Genomic DNA, 17344 nt, shown 5'->3' with positions numbered 1-17344 from the left:
TTTGGGCCGCATCACTTCAGTTCCAGCTGTAAAACCTTTTCCTTCAAAATCTTCTTGAGTGTGAAATCCCAGACTTCAAGAACAGGCAGTACTTTCGTTGAAAATCGACATAAAGCAATGAGCAATGCAACATACTGTGTAAATCACATGTGACTGTCTCCTTATCCGTCCTAAGTAAGGCAAAGAAGTATCCTTTCTGAGTTGATGGATTTAGTGGAATTTGTATGTGATTTCTTTTAATGTGCTTCAAATTAGTCATGGTGCTTTATTTCCTAGGCTTCATTAAGCTTGTGGTCTGACCATATTGTGATAGTCACTCCTAGCAGTTTACTGAATACTAGTTTTAATATCCGGATATAGATTTCTTCAATATCCTGCAATGCATTTTTCAGTGCTTTTCTGGATAATGCTAATACTAAACAGTCTGTGATGCACCAGGCCCCCAAGCTACGTTTTAAGGTTAGCATAATGCTTTCCATCTTTCATCTTTGCGCAACACAGACTGCTGTTATGTTTTGGGGTTTTTTTAGGACATAAAGTACCCGAAAGAAGCATCTTGCTTAAAAAGTACTGTAAGACAACACAGTGGTGCTGTAAGCTTGCCTTTTCTGGTCTGCCGTTGTACATTCCCCCTTCTACTCTCCCTCCGTCTTTGCCCATCCTTTGCTCCTCTCTTTTTCATTTGTGGGAAATATCATAATGGTGCACTGTTTCCATGGAGAACAAAATGCCCAGGAGATCATCTCTGTATTCTTCTGCCTTAAAGAGCTGTAGAAACAAATGTCATACCAGAGGGGAAAATAAAAGTTCTCTTTTGACAGTTACTGAACAAAAAGATGGCACACTGAATAGATTGGGCTCAATTTGTCACCTGTGTTCCTGTGGTACTACTGAATTAGCTGTTAAAATTTCTGTGAAGGTAGAAAACAACTATTTTGCAAGTCAAGAGGTCAAACTGCCCTCAGAGACAGAGGGTTGTTATTCACTGGTGTGTATTGAAGCAGTTCTGGACCAGGTGTAGATTTGCCTTCTCCAAACAGAAAAAAAGCCTTTGAACATATTACCATTGCCTTAAAAAATAAAAAAGAAAACTATCCCCGCGGGCGTTTGACAGGAGGCCAGACCTCAGAGGACAGCTGAAGAGAGAGAGAAAGACAGGTTTCTAACATCTGTTTTGGGTGGGTGGATTGTATTTGACTTTGGCCTTCGCATCAAGGCAAAGCAAAGGCAGCAGAGGCACGGCTTGATGAAAAGCGTGGTCCAGCACCCTGCCGCGCTGGCTCTTTGATTTAAAAAAACCCAAACAGTGGTGGTCAAAACAGCCATGAAATGAGGGGTGAGAATCCTGGGGTACATGCATAGCTCTTTCTGTAGGCTTTAGAGAAAAATACTGATAACACTGGATTTGGCATCTAAAATCAGGTTGTTGCTATAGAGTACGTCCTTGACAGATGTCCTTGAGCAGAGTGAGAGCCTTCCTCCCACCCTGAGCTCTCTGGGTGCCTCCAGGCCCTGCCAGATGAGCTGTGTTGAATGGTACTGCTATTTTAAGATGCAAATAGTGTGTCAGTGCCCACCTTGCTTTCTGACACAAAGTGCTACCCCCAGGCTGAGTCAGCAATGGGGAATGTGTCCCTCTGCCGCCAGCTGAGCTGGTTTGCAAAAACTTGCTCTCAGTAGTGGTTTTAAAGCCGGCTGTGAGTTGGGAGCGCACCTATTTGCCCATAGGCTTCACGTCAGAGCCCTTATTAGCTCCAGCTCAAAACCGCACTGAACTTGGGAACAACCTGCAGTTCAGATGATACAAGTATATCTCAGAAGAGTACTAAGGAAAATGCAGCAGAAAATAGTCCTGTGTGTCCCTCTGAAAGCCCCATTGAAGGGCTCTGGCTCCCTCATGGATGTGCCGTCATGGGACAGCAGAAGAACACAGTCCCCATCCATGCACCCTGCCCTCCTGGGCTGGTGGCCCGGCTGCGTCTGAACCGCGGCAATTTATAACGCCCTGAGGAAACGAGTACCCATTTCAATGCAGCTTTAAGCTGTCAGGCTGTAAATTGTCTTGGTTCAGGAGCTACTTCAAAGCAGCTCTGCCTTCCTGCAGCAAGGAGAAGGCTTTTTGGCAAACTGAGCGCAAGTCATTTGCTATTCATGAGTCAAATCCCTGAAATGTCCTCGATCAACAACTAAAAATGGGTCATAAGAAGACAAGGCATCGCTGTTTGGTGAAGGAAGCTGCTAACTCCACCAGCCTTGTCCATCTGTTGGCTAAAGCTGCTTCTACTCTCTCAGCAATGGCTTTTCCTCTCTCCCTGCCTTTCTCCATTGTGCTCAGCAGTGTCAAGCACCCACAAGGTTTCTCAAAGCAATGAGACTTTGGCAAACCCACCTAGAAGATCTCCATGTTTCCCTGCTCCTCCCATGGCCCCGTCTCCCAGATGAGTGAAAAGTGTCGATGGGATAAGGGAAAGTCAGTAATGAAAATGTTGAAATATCTCCAAGCTGACCAGTTTCCAAATCCGGAGGGGCTGCAGCCTTCAAGGGGGAGGGAAGAGAAAGCAAGCACTAGCTGGTATGAGCAGAGACTTGGGCACTGCTGGAGGGATGGAGGGACCAAGCAGCAGTAGCTGCAGGTAATGGGCACAAATTTTGGAGCTGGGTCCGCTCTCTTGAAACTGCACCTGTGGCAGCTTGGTTGCAACCAGCAGAATAAAGGGTTCTCCAGGTCGGAAGCAGAGGAACAAAGAAAACCCTAGGAAAGGACCAAAAAGCTCTTCATGTATGCATGGCTAATCTTCAAAATGGAGTTCAGCGTGTTGTGTGAATAGCAAATCCTTCCCCACGCTGGGGAATATTTGAGGCAGTGTTTAATTTATTTTTTTCCTTTACATTTCTAATGGTGGCATTTACATTCAGCATAGCTGGGTTTATCGGTATTCACATCTTCAGCTTTAATTTAGGGCATTACAAAACCAGCAGTTGAATATTCTTTTTGCCAAAGCTAGATGATGGATGGTGTACATCAGTGAAGCTTAAACACACCCGCTCGGAGGTGAGCCCCTTGGTTTGACAGACTGTGTGTAATGCAAGAGGCACTTGGTTATAGAGCGCTGCAGAGTTACACAGCTTGTTCCTTTTCCAAACTGTGCCAGATAGCAAACTTCCAGAAAACCTCAGACCATATACAGTTAGCCAGCAACACTATGTGAAATCTTTAACCATATTTGAACGAACGGGCTAACTTGGACACCGTGAGGAGGGAAATGCCAGTCTGCCTGACAGCTCGTTTTAATAATGAGAAAGTTGTTCCACTGACAGGAGGACAATAAAAGCTGTGGCTGCGTAGAAAGATGTTGCCTTTCTTCTAGTTTAGAGCCTACATGAAACTGCAGGGGAATGGACTGGTCCCAAACCTGTGCACATGCAGCTGTGCTTTTCCCTTCTTTCACTGCTTTTCCCCTCTTTCACTGCTTTTCTCTTCTTTCACCGCTTTGCTTTTCTTTCTAGGGTGTTGAATCTGCACCCACCCTGCCAGCCCTATCCAAATAAGGCTCCAGTTTGCATTAGTAAATGGCTACTTTCTCCTAAAACATGCCTTATTTTAAATATATTATCCCTTGTGCTTCAGTGAAGCAAGTAATAAAAATAGGTGACCTTTGTAGTTAGAGCTATTAATGCACAATTTATGGGGCTTTTGGTTGTACAGGGCATGGAGGTCAAATTCTTGAGAGATCATCAGCCCTCTGCTGACCTCCCCATTGATCAAGGAGCTTTATAACCAAACTACTATGTATTGCACGTATTTTAGATGGCAGAACTTTTTGAGGCAGAGACCGTGTCATTGTATGGTTTTGGCACTGCCCCTTCTACGCTGGACAGTGTACATATGTTTTCCAATGATGAGACAAAGGGTAGATTTTGCTTTTAAACTCAGCACAGAATAGTGGGCAGGCTTTAAGTCCTGCGTGGTAATGATATGAGCTCAAGAAAAACACTTTCGCAATCGTGGCATCTCACTGTGGAAATTGTGTCTGCAGCAGTGGTGTTACCGCATGATGCTCTTTACCATCGCAGCCTTCTGAAGCTACGTTATCCCAGGGCCAGAGCTCAGCTGTAGGATCCTCATGGACTGACTGAAACATGTGGCTTCTCCACATAGACCAAAGGTCTATGGCTTTATTTTCCTCCCCTCCTCTGAGCAACTATTAAACAATTCTTTTGGCAAAAAAAAAAAATGTGCACGCGTTTAAAACGCACACTTCAGAACAATGCTGTGCAGCTTTAGTGAACCCTGGAAGCTGTCATCCTATGCTGCTCCCCGTGTGAAACAAGCTGGTGATTGAGTCCAGGCCTTTGTAGACAGTCTTCAAACCAGCTCCAGAAATGGTGGTTCTGGCTGAAAAAACAGATCGAAAATGAAGAACTGATTTGAGCTCGTAGGCTGGTGAAAGAGGATCAGTGAAACCATCTGCCGGTGTCACAAATGTTACGTCTGTATTGGGCACCGGTTCTGCGGGAGTTTGTAAGGAACTCCATAGCTTGTTGTTTTCCATCAATAGGAATAAAAGGAGATGTTCTTTTAAATCTAGCTTAATTTAGGAGAAGCAGCCAAAGGATTGTGGAGGTTGCTGGATGCCTTGGAGGGGTGTCCTGCTGACACCAGTCCCGGGCAGGAAACCCAGCGCTGCGTTGTGCTGCTGGCTCCCTCCCGTTCGGAGCAGGCCAGCCTTCAGCAGCAGCCAACAAAGGAAGGCAGCCTTGCTGTGGCAAGCATAGGGAGATCATGGTCCTTGCTGGGAGGCTTTCTGCTTTTGGGGGGCTGATACATAGTTAATCACAGGCCCTGGTGCCTTGTGCTCAGCCAGAGTGGCTCTTCCTAAGCTTGCTGAACTGGAGGAGTAGCTAGGACGCTTGGGATGGCCAGTGGTCTTCAGACTGTGCTGAATTACAGCGCTGGCTGGCCCCATGGAGCTCCCCGTCACCTGCAAGCTCAGAGCTGCTGCACGCCCTTTTTGCTCGAGGGCTGTGGGTGTTAAATCACCTTAAGTATTGGGTGTCTTTAGCATGACCCCGGAAAAGCACCGTGTTGGAGCACTCGTTAAACTCCAAGCCTGGAGGAGAGAGGTGGCTGTGCCACCCGGTTAACACCACAGCACTTCAACCATCACCTTGTCCTTTGTGCTGTTGCAAACTAGGTGACACCAGTGAGATACGAGCGGAGCCAAGCGTTGGTCCAGCGTGTCCATGTAGATCCAGCGAGTGGATGGAATGAGCCCACTCTCAGAGTTAATTTAAATGTTGGCTTGCTCTGTGTTTCAGACATCCCCACCAGCATGAGGTGGTGTGCAGCTGCCACCTCCCAGGGACATCACCACTGATTTGGAAGGGGCTAAGGTTTCAAGAGTATGTCCTGAACGGCATCCCTTTTTCCAGCTGCTTGCCTGGCAGAGGCACAAGGCAGCAGCACCCACAATAACGAATGTTGTGGGGGTAGCGAGCTGGTAGGAGGGCTCGCTAGCAGAGAAATCAGAAATCTAATATATTCCCAGTTTTCTGTTAATTTTCATTAGCCAATACTCACACTGTTGGCAGAGAAGTGGTTTTACCATCGGTTGTTAGGAAAGCATAAAGCAGACGGATTTCTAAATGCAATTATGAAAGATGCTCTGTCACTTTGAGGCTGTTACTGGCACTGCAGGTTCGAAGGGCTGCAGCTTTGACACAGGCAGTTCAGCAGTTGGCCTTGTCTTGGGGATTTTATTCAGCGTTCCCAGCTCCCCTCTCACCCTTTTCCAAAAGATCTATTCCTGCCGTGAGTCTTTGCGAGCGATCAGAAACAGCAAGCATGGCCTGTTGCCATAACGGGAGCTGTGCCTCTCCTTATCTAAAATGATGCTGCTTAAGCTGGAAGTGCCAAAAGTCTTGGAAATGAATCTGCTTTTTAAAATACACCTCTGCCTTTTTACACCCAGGGAAGAACTGCAACAGTAGCTATTGTGAGGCCAAATTGTTGCCTGATTAAATTCACAATAATCTCCCGTGAAGGCTCAGAGAGAGTTAGAACTTTGCGCTGAGCTGACTGCTTCAGTACTGTCCTTCAGCCCAGACCTGTTACTGTGACATTGTCTCCATGTAGGGCACCATGTACCTACTCAGGGGTGGGGCTTCCTGAAACATCATGCATGAAAAGAAAGCTGTGTTGGTGATGTGGACAAGGCTGAAGGGGCTGGATCCTGCAGCCAGATCCACTGGGGCTGATCCTTCCCCCAGCTTGTTGCAGAATCTGGTGTTGGCAGAGACCTGGACACCCACTCTGGTGTGTGCTACAAAATCACTGCTGTCCCCAGCCAGTCTGGCAGAGAGGCTACACTGCTTTGGCTTTATTTCTGATGTTGGACTGATGTTGAGATGATGTCTGGATGCCTAGGCTGCAGCTGAAGTTTCTCCAAGCAGAGGGTTTCTTCTCCACCCCCCTGTAAGCAGCAGCTTGTAGTGGCCTTGCCAAGTGTTTTGGGACCAGAAAGGCTCATCATCCATCACGGCTTGCAACTCATACAAAATCACTGGATGTGGAAAGTAGCTCCCAAATAGGAATCTTTGAATTCCATGGACAAAAGTATTTCTAAATGATTACATTACTGCCTCTTGAAAACACATGGTGGAAAATCACACAGCGGTCCAGAAGAGGTCTTCTCTTCTGTAGTCCCTGCTTAGAGGAAACTGCATCCCTCTAACTCTGTTTCTAGCATCCAAAAAGTATTTGCCAGGGTGTCAGAAGCTTTCTGCTCATCCTCTCCAAGAAAATACCCTCCACGGGTCATGTGCCGCTCCTCTGGAATCTTAACACTTTGCATGAGAAAGAGCAGATACAGACTTCCCAGGCTGCAGCTCTTTCTTTCATGGGCCTGTTGAAATTCATAATGAAACCCAAGTTTTTCTTGTACTCTGCCTGTACTGCAGAGTCTGAAAGTGTGGAGTTGACAACAAGGAAAAGAAATCTCAAGACGTGGTATATTCGGTGGGCAAGTAATTTGGCATCATCCCTGAGTCTGGCCTTTAAATGAACAAATCAGCAGCGACTCACTGTATTCCTGGTTTTGTTTGGATCTGGGACAGAGGCAGTCCTTCTCTGCTGGAGAGGGAAAGCTGAATCATTTGCCCTGTGGGTCAAAGCCTTAACTTGAGCAAGGGAGAGGCATGTGCAGAACAGCAGTTTGCACCAGGACTTGTAATTTGAAAATTATGCTAGACACAAATTTTGAGCACACTTTCTCAAGCAATAGCAATTGTAAATAGTCATTAGCACCTATGATGTTCTGCTTCTTTAATAGCCGTAGCATAAAACATTTGTTAATATTTAGTGGTGTATTATTTGGGTTTGTTTCTTTTAAATCAGAACCTTTTGGAAGAAAACTCTTCAATTGCATCCAGCTCTCCTACAGTTTGCACAGTTACATCTAAATATCCTAAAATGGCACATTCTGTTTTATTTGGTTACTCCTAAGGTACAAAATGCTTTCAGGTTATATTCTGGTTTATCTTTAGAAACATAAATCTGTGTCTCTAGAGAAGCAATTCCAGGCTTTATGGAGTGCACAGTGGCACCCGTGTAGTTTGTGTGTCAGATACACCCAAGGGGAAGGATGTTTCACTAAATAAGCAAGTATCTTCTTCTGAGAGTGTTATGCAATTGCACTAGTCTTTCTTTTCTTTACACAGCAGGTCTGATTAAAACTTGTCCCCCTTATCCAAAATAGGGGAGACCTGAGGAAGGAATCCGCACTTCATGACTAAGAGGAGACCAGGATCTTGTATCCTCATTCAGACCAGGAGGATGAAGCTCAGTTTAATGCAGGGCCAGGTGGAGGGAAGTTCTCTGCTTCATAGCTGGAGGATCTCGGTTCCCAGCTGTTATGGATTGCTCCCACATGTAGGTTTTGGGTAAAGAGATTGTCAAGCTTAGGGTCAGAGGCGAAGTACATGATGCTGGTTTTGAAGACACATTAATTTTTGCAGGTTTTCTTCTTTCTGTTGCGAAGTTGCAAATACTGTAAAGGCTACTTGATTTGAGAAACTGTAAACGAATAAGTAATTTTTAAGCTCTTCTGCTTGCTTAAACAAGAAAGGATTGGGAGAAGGACAGTTGTTTAATTAAACAGCTACTTGGTATTGTTAACAAAAGATCAAACTCCAGCAGTAACTTTTCTAATTCACATATTCCTTGGGAATTCAGTGACCTTGAGTTTGCTGTGCTTGAAACGTGCCCTAAATACTTGGCTTCCTTTGTGGAATACTTTGGAGAGGAGAGCGGTGCAGAAGGCCCTGTGAGACTTTTGAGTGAGACAGGCGTTGTTTCGCGTAGTATCATATAAGAAGAGGCAATTGTGTTGTACAAAATAAACTTCTTGCTTTAGAGCATGCCTGGAGTTACTGCACTCAGAGGTCACAGTATATCATAGCTGGATCTGCCTCTGCTTCTCTAGCAGTCTGCTATGGAAACTTTGAATACTGGCTGTTCAGGATGTCCAGCTGATTTTCTTGCCCCTCTTTAATTTATGAAACAAAGCAAATGCAAACCAGTGGTACATGATGGAATTTGTGTGAGAAGTAACTCGTCTGAGGAATCACATCATTTAATCGTGCTCCAGAGCTTGGGGCTTCACTTGTCAGCTGAGAGGGAAGTCTGATCTCCCAGTGCCGAGTGGTGTTTCCTGCATCCTTTCCTGTAGTGGCAGCTGGGGAGGTTACAGGGATGAACGAGTGGCCAAGTTCACTAGAAATGAGTGTTTATCCATCACTTCCCCGTGTTTGTCTCCACCATAATAACTCTGCCCAGGACATGTCAGTGGTTAGCTGTGGGATCACACATAAAGCATCAGGATTTAAAATGGAAAGATCATTGTTAATTAGAACCCTGAATACACAGAGTTGTATCCAGGGAGGTCACTACGGTCTCCCCCTCCACCATAGACAAGTCAGCAGTAAACAAAGACCCACTGTTCCTTTCCATTGGGTCTACATGCAAAATACTTTATCAATTTAGCTATATTGGTGATTTAAAACACAGAAAACTAGTGATCTGTTTTGGTTAATCACTCCGAAGTGGCAACTCATTGTTAGTGCAGCTACAGTTATTTCATACAGTTACTTGGGACATGGCTGCAAAACATCTTTCATTTCACTTCACCCAACCAACAGGAACTGCCTCCTTGCACCACTACGGTTGCATCCCTGGAAGGAGGAGCGAGGAGGAGATGGGGGTGAGCATCCTGCCTAGTTTTGGCAGCACAGCTGTGGGGCAGGGTAAGGGCTGACCCGGCACCGGTGTTACTCCCATAGGAGAACAGCTCTGCACCAGCTGTGGAGAGGGACCTGCACGCTCATCTCCTCCCAACTGAGGTGCTCGTGCACTAGGTGATATTAGCCATCTTATGAGCTTTTAATTAGTTTGGCTTTGTATTTAAAGCACATCTTGGGCATTTTGAAGCCTGCTATGCAACATGTCTTGTCCGCGATTGCTATTCACGAGTCTTGTGGGGCTACATTTTCTGGGCTGTGGTAGTACAATCTGGAGCTGTGAGAGAAAGCCCTCAGGGGCTAATCCGTGGCTACAGGCCAGTTTCTGCATAAACTGGTCTTATTTTTAAAGTCCATTTTCTCCAGTACACTTTTTCTGGCCTGCAAAAGACTTCTTCATTTGAAATGAAGAACATAACACTCTCTCCTTTCACTTGGTCTTTTGGACATGAGCCAGTAGTGCCCACAACAGCTGTACCACAGTTTAAACATTCAGTCTCTAATGGTTTGGGGAACATTAGGGTTTTTAAGGCTTCAACAGGTCTAGAGTAAATAGTGGTCAATAAAGAGTAGCTCTTCTTTGTATCCCTATGCTCTCAGTGCTCTGCACTGGAATAAAGCATGCTTAGAATATAATCATTGCAAAATTAATATCCATGAAAGGTTCTTTTTTTGAAAAGAATCATAGAGAGACCTGTTTCACTAAAAGAAGAGTTTGCAAGAGTTCAACTTGCAAGAGTCTGGTAGCAGGCATGGGGAAGTTTGCACGTAATGTGTGTTAGAGACGTGGACATTTTGGGCTTCTGTCTCTCCCCACGTATGTGTTTAATGGCTGCTATGTGGGAGGAACAAATACATTGCAGGTATTACTTTCTCTGTCATCTTCTCCCACCCACCTATTAATGATGTACACAAGAGGTAATTACGATTTTTTGTCTTCCTTATGGCTTTCCAGTATTGTGTGCAGTCAAAAGCCCATGTGTGCTCATTTAGCATAGTGTTTTGTCCCAAATGAGGTAGAAACTATGTTAACAGTGATGGGCAATAGTTGGGCATTGCTCTTCTTAGGGATTGAACCCAATGCCGAGGACTAGTGCTGCCTTAATGATTTAAGCAAATTAATGTTGGTGGAGCTGTCAAACTGTATGGAAGGAATCGCTCATTTCTTTCAAGTTGTGTAGATACAGGTGAGAAAATGCAATCTACGTGGGACTTCTTATCGTGAAGGAAAGCCCATGGGTATCGCAGTGCTTCTGTGCAGTTGGTGTCCGCAGGCACCTTGGTCCAGGAAGGGTTAAATTGCTCCGTTGGCTGCTGGCCACTTGGACTTCATTTACAGCACTTCATGCCACTGTGCAAAAATACTGTGTAAGTCATTATATTCTCCGTAGGGAATTAATCAACCCCTTCTCATACCCTTCCGTGTCTTTCCTACCGGAGTGGGGTGTACCTTGGTTCCTAGATGGGGGGACCGGGGCGGCAGGATGCTGGCACGTCCCGTGCCTGCTGCAGCTTGCTGAATGCGAGGAGACAAGAGCGACGCTGGAGTATGGAAGGGGGAGACTTCATAGGACGAACAATGAAAGTGCCAGCCTTGCAAGGCATTCTTCTGAAAAAAATAGGATTATATAAAAGCCTGGCTACTGTGGTGCTTCTCATTAGTTGCACTGCAGGGTTGGCTGGAGCACATGGTTTGTTACAGTTGTCACCTTTTTGGCTGGAGCAAGGTGACCGTTAATAGAAGTTTCAGTTGTAAATTGCTTTGGGTTGAAGCACCAGTAAAGTCTTGCTGAGATATGTTTTATTTTCAGTTCAGTTTTCAAAGTTAGCTAGTTTTTGGAAGAGACAAATAGTATTAAAAGTTCAGAAGTTAACCAGCCTAGCTGAGAGGTTACTCCTGCATGGCAAGCCAGAGCTTTAAAATACGCTTGTTTATTTTATTTAGGGGTTCATAGCTTTACTTCCATTGGGAAGTTTCATAACATTTTCCTACCCATCGGTATTCTATTAAAACTTTGTTGTGTAATCTAAAAGCCTTTCTGCTTCTTATGGTTTCCTCTTGCAGCTAACTCAGAATGCCCTAGATGGCAGTTTTGGAATAAATACATTCAGGCTGCATGGTCTTGATTTTCTTTTCTTATAAATTCAAAACAAGATTTGAAATTAAATCCTATTGTCAATTTTCCTTTAAATAACAGTGGCCTAATGACATGCTTTAAGAATTTTTATCTAATGTCACAATACTCCTGGGAAAGCCTGTGCCTATAGTTGTATTGTAGTTAAAATGTCAGTGAAATCTGTTACCATACGCTTTTAATACTTATATTTCTATATATATAAATAGTTTTAGAGAGGATAGATCAGTGGAGTCACTAAAAATATACATGTGGGTCCTGCAGTGTTGGACTGGTCTTCTTCTTGCTGCGTGAGCTCTCCATTGAAATAAATTGTGCTTACAGGACTGACCATAAGTGGGTGTGATCTGAGGCCCTTAACAGAAGCAGCGAGGTTCAAAGTGGACAAAAAATAAAGTGTTATTAGTAGAGGAAACAATATAGGGGTACAAATGAAGAACAGTCTTTGGGTGAGTAGAAAAATATGCTTCTTGGGAAAGCATGAGGTTCATTCGATTTTGATATCTCTGCTGAACATAGGATCAGACCAACTACCTCTGCCCGTAGTGCACTCTTAAATCTTGCATGACTTCTAAAGGGATATGCATCTTGACAGGCAGCTCATGTGTGGCTTGCCAAGAGGCCATTGCCAAGATGTTCTCCTTTGGCTGCATTGCTCTATGGAGTCTGTCTAATAAGAGACAGCCTCTGGCCTGAATTGCTCACAGACAGCGTGAAAGCAGCAGGAATTACTTGGGGGAGAGTGGGCAAGAAGGTGAACTTGAGCAGGAATGGAGGAGGGATGGGGGACTGGTGATGACCCATGAAAAAAATGTCCTTTCTTTCTCGGTCTGGCTGAAATTCCTCCCTCCCTCCTTTGAAATGAATTACATTTGTTCAGATTAAAATCCATGAGAGCCGTTTCAAGTGGGTGGAGTTTGCTCCTCTGCTGTCCATAGTGATACACTGAATTTCAGGTTTCAGTATGCGCGCATCTGGTGTGTTAAGATAGCGGCAATTAAATCCAGGTGTAGGTTTATCCCTTAGATTCACTGTCTGTCCACAATAATGGGAAATATGCAACTGGAGGCCTAATAAAACAGGACTTCTGCTGGGTCTGAACAGCTGGTGGAAGCATCACTCGCACTGTCTGTTAGAGGTAGGCTTTCTGTGCCTGTGATTTTCCTTTGAGTGCTCCCTTTAATTGCCATCATATTTGAGTCATTCTCTCTTCTGTTCGTCGTTTGGATTTTAGGTCTTTGCTAATCTTTATAGTAGCCTTTTACAGCAAATTCTGCTGCCAGTAACGTAGATTGGATCCTATATCAAATAAAGCTGTTGTGGCAGGTTGATGACATTTGTGTTGTGACATAGAATCAGCCCGTGGTCTTTTTAGATGTCCATTCTCTAGGCTGGTATATAACTTTGGCCTTGAGGGGTTTTTTCTCTGGTTTTTTTTTTTTTCCCCCCATTTTATTTTCCACTTTATCATCCTGGTTTCCACATGCCTTTCATTGTATCTGCTACTGCCTGACCTACTGAAAACTGTAAAGCTGGTTTGCCCGCTTTTCTTAAGTTGTGGCTTGCCGTAAGGCTTCTGAATCTAATCTTAGCTTGCTATCTTCGTGTTTTGAAATAGCAATTTTCACTTTAAGGATGCTTTTATTCTAGCGTACACATGCATCCTTTATTATCTGCCTTCTGGAACTGCTGCTAGGAATCTCAGGTGCATTTTACTTTCTATTGACATTTTAAAATGAGAGGGGAACTGTAGCTTTGCATTGCAGCACTTGAGATAACGTATTTAGCATCTTGACTAAAACATTCAGCAAGCTGGATTTTTAATGCCTGAGCAGCATTTGGGTGTAACGGAAAAGGTGTCGTCATACTTGCTTGTTATGTAGATGACATCCTTTTTTATTGTTCTTTATTATTATTATTCTTCAAGCCCGTGGGAGGCTGAAGAATAGTAAGAGTTTTGTAGTGAATGCTTCATGTTTGGTTTTTTTCCTGGTGATGCTGTATTGTTGGGAAGAAATGAGCTTACAGTCTAGCTGCTGCTCAGTTGTTTGGCCGACAGTGATATCTCTAGAATGGGCTGTAATAATCCCAAATCCACGGTAGATGTTTCTTTTACCAGTTTACAATGAATAATCCTCTTAATTTCCTTGAATAGCAGTTGGTATTGCTACAACCTGTGCCTAAAACCAAGAACAGCTTATTCAGAAAGCCGCCGGGCCCTGCAAGCAAGGAGGAAGTTGTGTGAGCTAGCTTCCACAAGGACAGCACTGCTGAGACGCTAACTTCTCCTTTCTCTCTTCTAGATGCAGCAACTATTTTATGAAAATTATGAGCAGAACAAAAAAGGCTACATCCGAGACCTGAGGAACAGCAAAATACACAGAGCTATAACGCTGCACCCCAATAAGAACCCACCATACCAGTACAGACTTCACAGCTACATGTTGAGCCGCAAGATAGCAGAGCTGCGCCACCGGACTGTACAGCTGCACCGGGAAATTGTCCTGATGAGCAAATACAGTAATACAGAAATCCACAAAGATGACCTGCAGCTGGGCATGCCACCCTCCTTCATGCGATTCCAGCCCCGCCACCGGGAAGAAATCTTGGAGTGGGAGTTTCTTACAGGAAAGTATTTGTATTCGGGTGCCGACGGGCAGCCCCCTCGAAGAGGAATGGACTCTTCGCAGCGTGAAGCGTTGGATGACATTGTTATGCAGGTCATGGAAATGATCAACGCCAACGCTAAGACCCGGGGGAGGATCATAGATTTCAAGGAAATACAGTATGGCTATCGCAGAGTAAATCCGATGTATGGAGCAGAGTATGTTCTTGACTTGTTGCTTCTGTACAAAAAGCATAAGGGGAAGAAGATGACCGTCCCTGTCAGGAGGCACGCCTACTTGCAGCAGACGTTCAGCAAGATCCAGTTTATGGAGCATGAAGAGATGGACGCCAAAGAGCTGGCCAGCAAAATCAACCAGGATTCCGGATCCTTGTCTTTCCTCTCCAACTCACTGAAGATGTTTGTTCCCTTCCAGCTCGGCAGATCAAAAGTGGAGAGGAAGGAACTCAAAGACAAGAAGATCAACATCCTGATTCCTCTCTCCGGACGTTTTGACATGTTTGCAAGGTTCATGGGGAATTTTGAAAAGACGTGCCTCATTCCAAACCAGAATGTCAAGCTCGTTGTCCTGCTTTTCAATTCCAACTCCAACCCTGACAAAGTGAAACAGATCGAGCTGATGAGAGATTACCGCTCCAAATACCCCAAGGCTGACATGCAGGTTTTACCAGTGTCGGGGGAGTTCTCGAGGGCACTCGCTCTGGAAGTCGGATCTTCTCAGTTCCAGAATGAGTCTTTACTTTTCTTCTGCGATGTTGACTTAGTGTTTACCACCGAATTCCTCCAGCGGTGTAGAGCCAATACAGTTTTGGGTCAACAAGTATACTTTCCCATCATTTTTAGCCAGTATGATCCAAAGATTGTTTATAGTGGAAAAGTTCCTAGTGACAATCATTTTGCCTTCACCCAGAAAACAGGTTTCTGGAGGAACTATGGCTTTGGTATTACCTGTATTTACAAAGGTGATCTTCTTCGAGCAGGTGGCTTTGATGTCTCCATCCAAGGTTGGGGCCTTGAAGACGTAGACTTATTTAACAAAGTCATTCAAGCTGGCTTAAAAACTTTCCGAAGCCAAGAAATTGGAGTAGTCCATGTGCATCACCCTGTTTTTTGTGACCCCAATCTTGATCCAAAACAGTATAAAATGTGCTTGGGGTCCAAAGCTTCAACTTATGGGTCCACACAACAGCTGGCTGAAATATGGTTTGAAAAAAATGACCCAAATTTTGGGAAAAGCAGCAATACTAATGGCTCAGTGAGGACAGCCTAATGTCCAGCTATGCTGGAAAAGACCTTTTTTTTAATTATCTAATTTATTTTTGGGAAAATGTTTTTTGATAATTCACTTTTAAAAGACCACACAGGATATATTTTAGAAATCATCATTGTTTTCTTACAAAGCGCTCGTTTTGCAAAGTACAAGGCCGTTGGGTTTTTTGTTGTTGTGTTTTTGGTTTCGAACAAAACTGTGATCAATATTTGCCTTCAAACAAAAATTTGTTTAAGAGTTATTTGACTGATCAGCGGAAATCTGACTTGAATTAGCATTTCCTTACGAACAAAAGATTGTTTCCTACCTTTTCCGTTGCTGTCTTCGTTACTGGGATTCTGTAAATTGGGACCTGAGCGTGCAAGCCAAGTGACAAAACGCTGTATCTAAATGTTTTGTTCTGACTGCTACCGTGCAAAGATTCTGCTGCTTTTCTTAAGGATAGCCATTATTTTTTAAATTGCGCTAGAACAAAACAAATCGGTGTGGTGATGAGAAGGGTATTAATCGCAGGAGGGTTGTTCTTTTTTTCCGAATGGCTGATTATTTCAGTTTAAAAATACACACCCACTTCTATGGCCAGACAACTTCAAGGGAGGGAAGAAAGTAAGCACAGCCTGCTATCCGGTTAGTCCTTGTAGAAATTGTTGTCGTCTGTATTTGGTCCATATATGTGGACTTAATGGTTTAAGAATCCGTGGTGGGTTCTGTGTATTATCCTCAACCGCTGTCCTGTGTAGAGCTGAGACGATGTGAGCAAGAAATACCGAATGAGGTGGGGAAAAGGATGGGAAACGCGAATCTCTTGCAGCAAAGCGACAGTACGCAACGAACAATTAGAGATCCCTAACGAGAACTTTGGAAAAATCTTCTATACTGAGTGTACTGCACCTGATTGCATTGATTTTCTTCAGTCGATTACGTGATGTTAATGGGAACAATTATTACATTTGATTACTAGATTTGTTTTGGGATTATTTTTTTCTGTATCTGATAGACTGTTAATTTATTTAATATCCATTGTTTTAGGTTCTTGACCTTTCCTTGAATATCTCTTAGTCATTTTAATATTTTATATATATATATATGTGTGTGTAAATATATATATATATATTAGGAATGTATTGCATCTTCTCACTGATAAGGTAGTGTACATCATACTTGCAGTAAATGATCTCCAAAGATTACTTTCTAAAATATTTTTTTCATGAATCTTTTTTCCCAAATTTCTTTCACATTTTTGGAATGACTTCAGTAAGCTTAGGAATTTTTTTGGTATTCTAAGAGGAACTGGGGATGGAGAGGCCGAATACAAGGGAAGCGTGATCCCGATGAATTAACACCTAGCAAGGTAAGAGATTAATATACAAAATAAAGTGCCTTAAAGTCAGAAAGGGAACCCTTTACACCGAGACTTAGACAGTGAATGGACATTGTCATTGAAGCAGATGATCTCTTGGGACCTACCTACCTGTAAATACCCTGCTCTGCAGAAACAAAAAATAAAAACCAGCGAACAATATATTTTTCTATCGTATCCTCCAGCACCATTTCATTGCTCTCAGTTCCACTTTGCCTACTCTTGGGAAGTGGAGACTAGTGAAGGAACGGAGAAAAACCGATACTTAGGTTGTTGCCGTGTTTGAAGGGATCTTATGGAGTAATTGCTCTTCCAGTAGGAGAAATAACCGTTGTTTACACGTGTATGGAATATGAACTGCAACTAGCGTAGAGTCGATGTCTTATAATGTTCATCGTTTTTTGGTGACAGTCCCAAGGATGTAGGTACTTGGATGGATTCAGTGCATGGAAAATCTTTCTTTTTTTTTTTTTAAGACATGCTTCTAAGATGCAATAAAGATTTTTTTATTTGCAATCAGAGCTCCTCATGTCGTCTGCCTCAGTCCGTACCTTTTCACGCAGCGTAGGCACAGCCACAAAGGTAAAGCAGTTTTGGGAAGTAAGTCCAGGTAGAAGGATCTCCCTCTTAACAAAGCGTTTTCACCTCTGTGTTGT

At 43.7% G+C, this 17344-nt stretch overlaps 1 protein-coding gene across 1 annotated transcript in view; it reads left to right on the top strand.

The window, feature by feature from the left end:
* LOC104631169 (chondroitin sulfate synthase 1) overlaps positions 1-17209 on the top strand; it is a 78981-nt gene extending 61772 nt beyond the window's left edge. The window contains exon 3 of the mRNA XM_075763911.1: positions 13736-17209. Within this exon, the coding sequence (XP_075620026.1) occupies positions 13736-15328 (1593 nt within the window). The 3' untranslated portion in view covers positions 15329-17209. The remainder of the gene's footprint in view (positions 1-13735) is intronic.
* Positions 17210-17344: the final 135 nt, after the last annotated feature.

The sequence above is a fragment of the Balearica regulorum genome, chromosome 12 (genome assembly GCF_011004875.1).
Source record: "Balearica regulorum gibbericeps isolate bBalReg1 chromosome 12, bBalReg1.pri, whole genome shotgun sequence".
Taxonomy (NCBI): domain Eukaryota; kingdom Metazoa; phylum Chordata; class Aves; order Gruiformes; family Gruidae; genus Balearica; species Balearica regulorum.
This window is presented reverse-complemented; position numbering and strand designations above follow the sequence as displayed.